Consider the following 13,856-nt stretch of genomic DNA (forward strand, 5'->3'; position numbering starts at 1 on the left):
ATTGGACTAATAGGTGATTGATTATAGCCAAAAAAAGAACAGGGTTAAAAGGAACTATGACGTTCAAGCAATTTTATTGCATGAATTGTTCAAAGGGTCATTTTAGATGAAAACACCGCGGAGTATATTAAATTAGAGGGTGGAAATTGGAGAAAAAAAAAGGCAAAAGGACACTGATAACAATATTTAAATATACAGGGTGTCCCAAAAAAATAATTAAACAGCGATCAGACCACTTTTGGCCAGTCCAGGAGTCAAAAATAAAACAATTACATTTATCTAATTATTTATTTGATCTGGATTACTATCACAAAATTAATAAAAACATTAAATTTAAAATTTAAGTTGAAATTAAATTAGATTTTTTGCAAGAAAATTTTTTATTATCACTAAAAGTAATAAAATAGTTCTACCGATATAATTTAATATGTATAAAAGTAACTAGTATAAATTATTTTGTCTTTTTGTAAGTCTGGCGTTCTTGAAATTGACAAAAAAAATAATACTATTCGCCACACATATTTTTTTTATTTCCCCAGGGGTGAAAATGCACCACTTTCAATTTTTTAATTGTAGCTCGAAAACGAAGCAAAATTTCGCTATACATAGTTCACAGGAAAAATTATTTAGAGAATTGAATTTCCCATCGAAATGGCTTATAAAAAAATGTAAAAGGGAAATTTTATGTAAAAAATCGTTAATAAACAATTTCAAAAAAGTAAAAAATAAGATGTTTTTTTTTTTTGATTAATTTTTTTTAGCAGAAGTAGGCAAAGAAAGTTGCTGTACAAAAAAACTAGACGAGATTCCCCTCAAAATGATGCGTTTTCAAAAGTTTTTGGACTAATATTGACCGAGTTATTACCGATCAAACTTAAATATATTTAGATTTTCGTCGTCTTTAACATAAATTAGTCAAAAAAGCAAAAAAATCAAAATCTTATTTTTTGCTTTTTTTTAAATTGTTATTAACAATTTGTCATAAAATTTTTCTCTTAAATTTTTTAAATAAGCCACTTCGATGGGAAATTCAATTCTCTACGAAATTCTCCCTATGAACTACACCGAAATTTTGTTTCGTTTTCGTGCTATATTTAAAAAACTGCAAAAGTGCATTTTCACCCCTATCTTTAATTTCAACCCTCTAATTTAATAGCACCCCGTGGTTTTTTCATTTTTAATGACCCTTCAAACAAGTCATGTGATGAAAATCCTTGAACAAATCCTTCCTTTTTTTGCAAAAATGAGAATTAAAACATATAAGGGTAAACGGGACGAAAATCGAAAGGTTGAACGGCCATATATCAATCAATTCTCATCCAAAAATACTGTACAACCGCTTTTTTTTTAAGAAAATGTTATCTCCTTTTTTTTATGAAGCAATGCCTATACCTATCTTTACTCAAAAAAAACGAGGCAAAAAAGTAAAAAAAATAAAAAATCAAATTTTTTGTATTTTTTTCAAATTGTTTATTAACGATTTTTTGCATAAAATTTTCCTTTTAAATGTTTTAAATAAGCCATTTTGATGGGAAATTCAATTCTCTAAATAATTTTTCTTGGGAACTATAGGGAAATTTACCGAAAAAGGCATCAGAGTATGCATAAAAAAAATTATAGTTTATCACTGAATATTATTCTACCATGACGTAACCGTATAAGAATTTCGCTAAGAACTCCTTATATACATTTTTTATTTTAAAAATTTTAATTCAACTCGCGCTTACTAACGAAAAGGAGGACAGTAGCATGAGATTTTAGTTGAGCTTCCTACTGACAGAGGGCGCAATTAAGGCTCAGTTTAGTATGTCGCAGTTGATCGCCAAATTCGTTTTAGTTTTAATTATTTTTTTGATCTCCAGCAATGATTTCGTACAAAAACAAAACAATACAGGGCAGGTTGTCTCATTATTTCCTTGTTTGTTAGTATCTTTTAACAATTTTTTTATTATCATTCAAAACGACCTACAAAAATTTTATGTGCGATGTTACACGTTTTATGGAAGCGACAGAGAAAAACAGTACTCACGTGCTATTGCGCGAAGCCTTGGTATCGCCGGGGATCCCGGGGGACTATTTGGTGATGTAATAACTTTGGGGTCTAGAGTATGTTGAACTGTTATCGTGTGCCTAAAATCCGATGGGAAGCTGATGTTCGTACCAGGCTCCTTTTTAAGTAATTTTAACCTAGATCGTTTGAATTTGCCTGAAAAGAAGAACAGCAATTGTCAGAAAATTAACCCTCAGTAAAGCCTTCACTACGTGCAATACAAAGAAATTGACGCTGCGCAACATTGATAAAACATCAACACAACATTCAAACTTATGCAACCCTGATGTTAAGAAGTTTTATAATGTAGGTGGTAACGGCAAAACTCACTGGTACACTGCATATTTTTCAAACAACATACTCTTTACCTTTTCGTTTAAGTGGCGTGGGCGTCTGCTGCTTGATCATAAAATCAAGCTCTCGTTCGAGTAAATCGATTTCTCTGGCTTGCAGCTCCTGCTCCTTCTGTCGCAACTGCTCCTCGTGCATCCTCTGCTGCAACTGGGCTCTGTTCAAGTCCTCCTCTCGACACCGCAACTCCTAAAAAGAGAACGTTCAACAGGTGGACGAATGCTATCAAGATTAGAATATGACAGAAAGTATTTACCTCTTCGTAAGATTTACAAGCCTGACGATACAAGGAAAGCATTGAATAGAAAAAAGGAAAGTGATTATTAATGGGATATTACAACGATAAAATTAGAACTGGCAAATATTTGTGGACATTGGGTAGCTGGTAAGTTGATGACTGTGAGTGTGGAGCACTTGCATTATACAAAACTATATTATGAAAATTTTCATCTATTTTTTTTTTAATTTTTATATTTTGTGTTAGTAAACAAATAAAGCAAGTTATTTAACAAAGACTAAGGTAACAATTTTGATATAATTTAAATATAAGAGCAAAATTTTACACTTGCCGTAAAAAAATTAAATTTAACTGTACATTCGAGTAAATATGTTGCCAACATTTGCTACGTGAAACATACAAACTAGTTTAAAAATTGCTATTACCTTTAATGAGGTACAATGTTCTAGGAAACATTATTTAATCATATACATAATAAAAAAATTGGAAATGTGGGTGCGAACGGAGCACCAAAATTTCTAGAAAATTAGGAGTTGAAAAAAGTGGTTATTTTTCCAGATAATTTGAAAAAAAAAATGGGAAAATTGAGAATTTGTTAAAATCTAGCATATAAAGGGTTCCGACCATTATCTTTGCCAATTTAAATAATATAGTAACCGTACATTTCAAAAAATCTTTAGAAATTGTTTTAATAAAAAAATCATTACACTATTGCTGCCTCTAAAACAAGCTGATGAAGATTCTGAATATGTTAAAAATGAATAAGAACACATTGTTCTGGAATCAGAAACACCAAACATCTGAAGATTTTCCTTTAATAGGGCAGTTTTAAGCGTAATTTTTTCTAGGTGAGATTTTCTCCTCATCCTGAATAAAGATAGTGGGATAAATAATAAATAAAATAAAATTCAATAAACCTCGTTTTCTTGCACGAGTAGGAGTGTCTTTTCTTATGTTGGTTTCCATAATTTTTGAAAACTTATTTGGTACCTATATTACTGTGTGTCTTCAATTCATCACTTGTTCCCCTTGTATATTTTTGTTGCATACAGGATTCCTTTGATATGCCCCCAAACATAAAAATCAAGAGGCGTTACATTTCGATATTAGTTTTCCTCTTCCAATCCCAGACATAAAGCCTCTTGATTTTAGATTTGCGAGTATATCAAAGAAATTGTTTATGCGATCAAAATACAGTCACAAAAACAACTGACTACAAACATTCTAAAACATTATAACCCATTGGAAGTAGAAAATTTAAAATAGTTTACAGGTTCATATTATCAAGTTTTATAAATACATCCATATTAACGCACAATAGATACAATTTTTTTACCAAATGTAAAATTTAGCTCTTTATTACTATGTGAAAATTTTTGCCCACAAATAAATATATGAGCTTACCAGTCACACAATAATTGAACACCAATCAATGCTAAATCTAAATAATTCTGAATAATTCTATTTTGCCAAAGGCTTCACCTTCCATACCTTTTCTTTCCTGCGCAGTTCCAGCAGGACTTCCTCGATCTCCTGCCGCCAGTCGTCTTGCATGATGTGAAAACTTTCGTGAGGTGTTTGTGTAAATGAGGAGTGAACGATATTGTCCAAGTCTTCTAGGATAAGTTCGAAGGATGGCCGTCTGTGGGGGTCTGACTCCCAGCATTCTGAAACAAGAATACAAAATCTGTAACAAAAAGTTATTTTCAGACTGCTTTTTCTATTAATTATTAAAATTACATTGCTCCAAAAAAACTGATTCACTGTGTATATACAGGGTGTTTCATAATGTTTAAAATGTAATTTTAGGGGGGGTACTTCCAATACATTTTTTCGATTTGAGCCTCCCCCGAGAAAATAGTCAAATCTCAAAATGGCCGAAAAAATTAGCTTCGGTCGCTGACGCAGCAACTCGGCATTGACTTGTTGTTACTTAAACTTGTTCCCTTATTTATTTAGTCATACCAATATACAGGTCTGGTCGAACTAATCGTGGAGGTGGTAGAAATGTATACGCCCAGTTGAAGAATGCGAGCGCGGGCAAACGAAATAAAAACACAACTGCATTGGGTCACTGGGCAATAAATCTCAGCTGTTGACAAGTGGTTGACAAATTGCCCAGCAGTGCAGTGTAGCAATGCGGAATTTGGTGTGATTCGGGTAATTTTAATTTACTATAGGCACCTTCTATTAATCAGTGATATTATAATTGCGAAAGGGAGAAATAATATTAGCTTTGTTCGTAAACCTTCCACTGCTGCACTAGTGTAGTAATACGTTGTTCGTTTATTGCAGTGTAGCCAAGTGCAGGTATAATCCAGGTGTTCGAAAAGTCCAGTGTAGTGTAATAGTGCAGACACTACTACACTGACTAACAAGGTGGTGTAAAAGTGTAGTGTAGTATATTTGTGGCGCGAAAATGAAGCTTTTATCACAAATGTCACATCTTGGTAGATATTTTAGATAGATCATTAAAAATTTGGCAATATTTGATTTTACTCTGAAATGGCTGATAAATTCGTCTTCCTCACAGTTTCGAACAAGTTCTATAAAATTTGTAATGCACTTTCTTTTATTTTTTTGGAAACAGGTCGCCAATAAAACATGAATTTTTCTTTTTTTACGAAGGTAATCTTCATCATCTGATTCCGATTCGCTTCCAGAGTCACTAAATAATTCACTCATCACAACCATGATTTACAATTAGGTTATGCCAGTTTAAGTTTACCCAAATTGAATTAACGAACAGCCAAATGTTTTCTCTAAAAGTGGTGCACAATTATTATTTTAGTGTAACACTGAATTCCACTACACTACACGTTGTGTAGGTTTACGAACAAAGCTATTATTACAACATGACACTTTGCAACGGAACAAAACGAAACTTGCCATCAATATAATAAAATTGATTAAAATTATAAATAATTAAAATATGTTGTTGGCCAAATGAACATATAATATACACATTTCTACACATTATATAAAAATTATTATAATTTTTCACTTTTAGCAGAAACTTTTTTTAGGGACGCCTATGAAAGTCATTCAATTTCATTGCCAAGCGTTTTTTTACATGTTCAACTGACTTCGGAAAGACTATAACTGTTATACTAATTATGTGCACCTAATCGAGAAGGAAAAATAATTTATTTTTTTGCTCATAAATCATTAAGTATACGAAAAAATGGGAAGAGTAAAAAAGTTTCTAAATGAAATGTAGTAATGAAAGCTATTTTTCTGGTTGGAATTGGCTAACGTAGAAAAAAGTTGTGAGAGAAATAAAATCAACGGGTGCTAATTTCTTTCATTCAAAGGCGTAAGCCAGAAAAAAAAACTACCAAAAAATACCATTCAACTAGTTGTTAACGTGTACCAAAATTCAAATTTCTATGTGTAACCGTTTTCGTGAAAAAAAATAAAAGCTAATTTGTTCGGCCATTTTGAGATTTGATTATTTTCTCAGGGGGGGCTCAAATAAAAAAAAAAATATAGGAAGTACCCCTCTAAAATTACTTTCTGAACACCTTCTTAAAATATTTGCACATCATTATGAAACACTCTGTATAATATACATTGTTTCATTACAAGATGTAACTTAAATTCTAATATTAATAGATTTGAACCATATACAGGACGTTTGGTAAGTCGATGCATTCCTTGCACCGACTTACGCTTAGTATCTGATCTACAGGGTGATAAAGTTTTAATAAAAAAATACAAATTTATAAATATTGCGGAAACCGCTCAGGATATTTTAATGAAATTTTACCAGCTTTGACAATTAACAATACATGTTTCATGATGAAAATATTGTTTTTAGTTTCACCAGGGGCGTGCGTGCAGGCACGTCTTTGGATATTTTTAAAGAAAAAAATGATACGCCACTGATTTTTCTTAAAAAATCAACACAATAACGACAAATTGTAAAAAGCTTTGTTATATTAATATAATTTCTTTAAATTGGTTGAAAAAAGAGGGAAATTTACTTTTTTCGTCACTGTTTCAAGTTCTACTCTAGGAGAAGCAACATAATGTGGCGACTGACAAGAAGTGTAAACTCTCCCACTTTCAAGGCCTATAATTTCTCAGGGGTGCAGCTAAGTATAAAGGTGTAAGTTGCGTTAATTCCCCATCACGCCCCTGCTCTGTGTTAGTTCTTATGCGAAACACCCTGTATATTGACATTTAATTGTTCCATCAGGAGGGCAGGAATCAAAGTGAAACCAATAAAACTCAAGAAGCAGTAACCAATTTATCAACAAACAGACCGATACCGAGAAATCAATCATCGGCATTATAATAACACCCCATCCCGTGGCATTATCCGCAATAAGTCCACCATCAAACAAGTCCAACAACGCTCAAAGAACCGCCACCGGTGGATCAACATCTGTACCAGGTAGGTGTCTAATTGAAATTCAAGGCGCGCGGCGCCTATCTAAATATAAAAAGACGAGAACAATGAACAGCCCGAGTGTACGCACGCATAATAAGCGAGCCGCTACGGTCAGCGTACAAAGGGTGTTCGCGGGGAAAACCAAACCGCAAAAGTGGAGGAGCGGATATGTATGATATGGAAAGTAACATGCACCTACGCTCCTGAACTACACAATTACGTTTTCTATGTATTTACAAGTAAAACGGTTCTGGAGTAACTGTAACTTTGTAATTTAGAATAAATTAGACAATTGTTATTTCGAGAATTTTAAAGATGTTAATATAAAGTGTGTACACCGTGATTGGTTACAAATTTGCGTCGATACTCTCAATTTTAGAAGGGAATTTCAAATAGAAAAAGTGAAGAAATTTCAATTTTCGCAGTGTCTATATAAAATTTATCATTTTTCCTGACCTCCAAATTAGCTTAACATAATTCTAGTAAGATATAGGTACACAAAAAATTATTTAGAGAATGCTAAGGTTTGAAAAACAACTAATTTTCTTTATTATAAAAAGTAATTTTAAGAACAAAACGCATAAACATGCGTAAAACAACTCGCTTTTGGGCCTCACAGGTATGGAATTTTAAAAACTGTTCGGTTTTATCTCAAAAAAAGAGTTTATTTTATTTCGTTTACTAATATCGCTTCACTCATTATTTTGTATTTTTGGTATGTTAGAACTAAACTAGGATACTGCTGTACTGTTTAGAATCCATTCTATTTATGCCATAGAGTTATTTGAAAACCCACATAGAAAAAGACCCCGCAACTATCCTTATGGAAAACCGGTCCCGATCGAATGGTACGAAACTTTGCCGAATAGTCCTCAATGTCTCGATCAAGTCCATGGGACCTAGGTCTGAAAAACTACTGTTCTGAAGCTACAGCTTTCTGTATATAAGTTATCGAATCCACGTGCTCCAGACTTCCTATTCTGGTCTGGGTTCGATCCCTGGCGTCGGCACTGGCAATGTCGATGGACAATGGGTGTTTGTCCCCATTTTTTATGTTTTTTTATCACACAAGTACAATTAGAAGGAATATTAAAAAAAAACGCTGCCAGTGCTGTCTAATTCCTCTTCAATGCACAAAATGTCATAATCTGCAATGTGCATTTCAAAGTAAACAGTACTTTTTAAAAATAAGAACTAAGTTTTGTTTTCGGCAAAACCGATTTATTTTTATTTAAAATAGTCCCATTTCGAATGAGTGTTTTAAATCGTCGGTCGGGATGTCCTTTAGGATATCGTCGGTGCAAACCTTTTGGAGGGCTTCTACATCTACAAAACGCTTTCCTTTCATCGGCAAATGCATTTTCTGGAAAAGATAAAAGTCGCACGGTGCCAAATCAGGCGAGTAGGGAAGGTGGTTTACAGCTAAAATGCGATTTTTATTCAAAAAAATCGGTTTCAAGTATCGATCAGTGAGATGGCGCATTATCGTGTAACAAACGCCAACTTCCTTCCACGCGATATTCTGGGCGAATACGAAGCACCAAACGCTTCAAAACGCCAAGATAGAATCGTGCATTAACGGTTTGGCCCGGTGGAACGAACTCTTTGTTGACAATGCCCTTGGGATCGTAAAAGCAAACCAACATTGCCTTCACTTTTGACTTCTTCAAACGAGATTTTTTGGGTTTTGACTTGTCTGGCGCCTTCCACTCGTCACTTTGGCCCTTGGTTTCTTGATCCTATTGAAAATAGCACGATTTATCACCAGTCAAAATGTTGTAAAGGAAGTTTTTGTCCTTTTTTGCCTCCTTGATGTCCTTCGAATTCTGAGCAATTTTTGGTCGTCAGTCAACTTGTACAGGAACAGGACACTCCGAGCACACACTTTTCGGTAGCCCAAATGCGATAAATTCATGCTTTTTGGGACGCTCACTTGTAATTCCATGAATTTCAATGAAGATTTTGGCCGATAATTTGATGAATTCACGCACAGTTTTGATGGAATCTACGTTGATCACAAATTTTGGTTGGCCATCATGTTGCTCATCATTTATGTCCTTACGACCGGTTTTTAAACCGAGTATACCACTTATGATCTCTGCTACGGGATAAACAATCATCACCATAAACTTGGTTCATCAATTGAAACGTTTCGGTAACAGTTTTACCAAGTTTAAAACAAAACTTAATGCTAGCTTTTTGTTCGATGCTCATTTTTGTATCGATGACAAACATACTGTCACTTCAGACGCAATAGTTCCGCTTCTATTCGTCCAAATGTCACGAAATTTTGACAGTACATGAGTGAAGGATCTACCATTCCGACGCATGTAATTGCCAATAGATGGCCTCACTAGAAATACCTATTTTTGAAAAGTCCTGTTTACTTTGGAGTTCACCATGTATTGCCAATTGAAAATTGCAACGGTTCTTACAAGTTAAAGAACTAAATTCCGAAATAATATTAAATACTTTAGATTACTTAAAAAAACAGGTAACAGATACGCAAATAACTGTATTCTCGATCCGATACATTTTTCTCCGTGCGGATCCCAATAAGCACAGAGCCGACATTCCATCGCCTAAAAATTCCGGCCTTCGACGTCCCTGCGACATAAATGAGCCATCACCAAAAATGTCACACGCAGGCAGCTCTTAATTTATATGTTAACTACGTCCTCGATGAGGCCGAAAGGCTTTCGTTTGGAAAAACGAAAGGCAGCGGGAGCGGAAAAATGTCCCGAGCAGTTACCAACTCGGTTTCTTTACCGGGAAGTTAAGTGTCGTTGAACTTTTGCGCTATTCTCGGACGTAAACACTGGCCATTAGGTGCGTAACGGGAAGAAAATGCCCCATCTCCCTCGTGCGAAATAGGAGGCTTCTGAGAGTGGCGTTATTAAAATTAAGGATGCTAATTTTATTCCACACGCGAGGATTATTTCGCAGGCGCCTCGAATTTTCTAGTTTAACGTTTCAATTGTGAAGCAAAAAGTTGCCTAGAAGTATTATGCACAACGCGGAATTTTTTACATTTTTACTATACCTAATCATTAACGAGTACTTAAAATGGATAAGTATAGATCTGCTTGCGAAAATACAGCGTTTCCCTCAATTCGACAGCCAAAATTTTGCATGCTTCTTGGTCAAAATTAACACAAAAAAAAACTGAAATGAATTAGAGGTCCATTTTGGCTACGTATGAAAATGTAGCTTTTGTGATGATACGTCTTTTTTTAATCTTCAAAACCAGTTGTATAATCAGTACCAAATTTCGTTCGTACAAAAATATGGGTTGGGTGGAACTCTCTTTTTCATAGATACACCTTTAAAAAATGTCGAATTTTTTTGTCTTTTGGAAAATAGAAATTTAGACCCTGTAGCATAGAACTGGTTGTTTTTGAAAAATTTTGCTGAAATATACGACATTCGAGTAAAATTAAAAAATACATCTTCGTGTAACAATTATTTCCAACTACCAACCAATTGTTATTACTACCACATCAATGAGAGCACTGTGTTCATCTTCATATACAAATACAGAAAAAAATTTGGAAATAGATGTGACATGAGAAATGGAGTCAATATCGTAAAAAATTAGTTTGTAAAATCCTTATAGTTTCCGAGAAAAAAATTATTGAAGTTGTAGTACTTTCAAGCATTACATGGCTGGACAACTGTAGTCTCCAGCGTCATTCGCAATATGCGTGGAGAGCCACGTGGCCTCAGCGACTCCGAATACTGAAATCCGAATTTACAATCGTCGTTGAGATAGTGTTTACAGTAGTTTTTTTGTAGTGTCAATGGCTTGTGTATAGCAACTCGGTGTTGATGGATATCGTTTTAATTTATGGTGAAGCAAGAAAACATTTGTNTGGACAGCCACGTGGCCTCAGCGACTCCGAATACTGAAATCCGAATTTACAATCGTCGTTGAGATAGTGTTTACAGTAGTTTTTTTGTAGTGTCAATGGCTTGTGTGTATAGCAACTCGGTGTTGATGGATATCGTTTTAATTTATGGTGAAGCAAGACAACATTTGTATTACGGTGAAGCAATTGTGTTGTGATGAAGCAAGGTAACACTTTCAACAGTTGTTGTAACATCAGGTATGTCAAATTATTTTATTATTTAAAACCACAAATGCAGTTGAGTTTACTGATATAAAATAGGTGCTATAAAATTCTATTTATTTCTTACCTTGCGAAATTGTTCCAAGTTTTTGTCCGTTTGTATCACACTGTGTCGCCATGCCGGTCGCATTGAGCAAGGTCAGGTTTTACAGTGGACAAAGTGTATTTTTAAATCATTTTCGAACTACTCTTTTTGATTTTTCTTTACAAAATTTTATTTGTGATTGCAATTTACGGAATTACGGAACTTGGGGTTCTCAGTTTGTTTAATGGAATATTGCTTGAAAGTAAGGCGTCTGTAAGTTCACAGAAAAATACGCGCTGGACGAGGCATGGCTCTTCAAATGTCTCGTCACAAGAATTTATAATGCGTTCACACACAGTACAAAACAGGTCATTTCCTTTAAAACGTATGTCCCTGTAACCTTCGGGATCACTGTCAAACCGCATTTGAAATAATTCCCATCTATTTCTTTTCTCTTTTGACGTTTTACTTCACTTTTCCCCCCAACTAATAGTTGTTAATGTAAATTATGTTACTATTTATAAATAGTTATTTAAATAGAGACAACAGACGTAAAGAAAGGTATCGACACGACACCAACTACTACAAGGTTCCGTAAATAACAGAACAGTTCAAAACGCGAGTCAGCTGTGAAGGCCACCGTCCCTCGCGCCGGCTCTGTTAGACTCTGCACGTGCTCTAAGCCTACTCATAACAGTATAATTGAATGTCAATGGAAAAATTTATTTTGAAATTTAGATGACTGCATTGAAAGATTATAGCCATTTTATGAAACAAAAATGTTAATCTTGTTTATTTTGGGATTAAAGTATATAACAATTTCTGTTTGACATGATAAAGATACAATACTATCCATCTTCTTAAATAACATAATCCGTCACTTAGTAGATTTTGATAACTACAATTTTTCCAAAATCAATGATGGAACCTTCAGAAGGAACGTGTCATTTTATCTTAATGGCTTTTTCTTGGAAAGTACCAACAATCTGTTTACATTAGGAATACCAAAGTCTTTCTGACCGAAAAGGGGCACTCTTTTAAAACTCTCAAATAAATAACTCTCTTGCAACAATTTTACCCTAAATATTTTCTTCTAAATATTCAAAATAGGATAATTCAAGCGCTAGACGCAACCGGCTTAAGGTGTCGCAAATAAAACTAAACACGTCTAATTTTACAAGGCTGCCGTCTAGTAAAACAATTTCTTTTCCGATATTAATTGAATGGTTGCACACTGAAGCAGATAATTATTCAAGGTCGCTTACACCACATGTATGCATTACTGCCTCGATGACATATCAATAAATATCATCAGTGCCCTTTGCACTCGAATTTGCAAGGAATTCAGTGCCAAGAAATCCACCGAGGAATGAGAAAATTATTGCACAATTAAAATTGTTCGCATTCCAATATTCGTATCCACTTAGATATTCCTGTTAGATTAAATACTTCCACTACCCCGTTTTTGGTAGTGGCTACACTGTAAGCGTATAAACAGCGGCATTTTTACGGAAGATAAACCGAAGAATCTATGCTTTCACAGTTATTGGTAGTAATTACCCAATGCTGTTTGTATACACTTATTGCATATATTCAATTAGTGGGATTAATAGCTGCCATAAAACTTCTGATATTAAATCACTGACTTTATAATGCTACCAGGTACCTTCGGATTTCTCAACGTTTATTTGCATAATAATATGCGCGAGTGGTGGTGCGTTTGCAAAGACAATAGCCAGCGTAATTGCAGATTGTTTGTTTAAGAAAAATAATTATCGCAGGTGGTCCCAGAAGAAATGTGTAAAGTACGCGTGCTTTAAGAAAATCTGGCGAAAAACAGCAGTCAACTAAAAACGTCTAGTTGTCTTCTGTGAATGAATAGGTGGACCAATTCTTTACAACAGTGTTACAAATCGAGACAAAAAATCATTTTTTAAATGTTTTTGTTGTGTAAATCCTTCTATGTATTTGAGAAATACCATCTGAGACAATATACTATTCAGAACTGATTCCTCTCGTCAAAGCAAAGAACAGAGTAATATTTTATGGAAAAAAAAGAAATACTCAAGGATAATTGAAGACATACACTTCAAACTTGATGCAATACAGTTTTCTCATAATAATTACCTACGTAAGCTTTTGTAATTTTTTTCAATTTTTGTTTTCGCTATTAACGTTTAAAATCAATAGCTAGGAGCTCGTCAACAGCTGATCATAAACAAAAACTAGACTAAACTGTCCAAAAACCCTTTTTGGTCAGTTTGAAAAAGAAACTTTGGAAAATACACTCAGCAACAAAATTAAAAGAGCAGAAATTTTAGTGATTTTTGAAAGCTGTAACTTCGTGAATAATGTTCGTATCGAGAAAAAAAAGAAGCATCTTAAAGCTTGAAGATTCTAGTTCTGAAATCTTGAGATGAAAAAGAAAATAATTTTTTCCTCGGCATTTGAAATATTCAATGTAAAATTGAGATGCAATAGAAAATAATTTTTTTTATCGACATTTGAAATTTTCAATAAAAAATTGTAAAAAAGAGGACGCAAAAATTGTTTTTAATTTTGAAAAATTGGTTTTTTGTTCAAAACTGAATTTCTTTTTCGATATTTAGTATTCGAAAAATAACGCAAAAAAATTTAATCATTAATTAATATTTAAGGACCAATAA

The 13,856-nt window shown here is 33.9% G+C and overlaps 1 protein-coding gene across 4 annotated transcripts in view; it reads right to left on the minus strand.

Annotated features, from left to right (window-relative positions):
• LOC108917427 (mitogen-activated protein kinase kinase kinase 11) overlaps positions 1–13,856 on the minus strand; it is a 94,090-nt gene that overhangs the window by 12,348 nt on the left and 67,886 nt on the right. For all 4 annotated transcript variants that reach the window (XM_018724006.1, XM_018724007.1, XM_018724008.1 and 1 more), the window contains exons 5-7: positions 4,131–4,306; positions 2,419–2,590; positions 2,030–2,206 (exon numbers count right to left, since the gene is read on the minus strand). In XM_018724006.1, coding sequence (XP_018579522.1) covers positions 2,030–2,206; positions 2,419–2,590; positions 4,131–4,306 — 525 coding nt within the window. The remainder of the gene's footprint in view (positions 1–2,029; positions 2,207–2,418; positions 2,591–4,130; positions 4,307–13,856) is intronic.

Source organism: Anoplophora glabripennis, unplaced genomic scaffold (genome assembly GCF_000390285.2).
Source record: "Anoplophora glabripennis isolate ALB-LARVAE unplaced genomic scaffold, Agla_2.0 scaffold4, whole genome shotgun sequence".
Classification (NCBI taxonomy): domain Eukaryota; kingdom Metazoa; phylum Arthropoda; class Insecta; order Coleoptera; family Cerambycidae; genus Anoplophora; species Anoplophora glabripennis.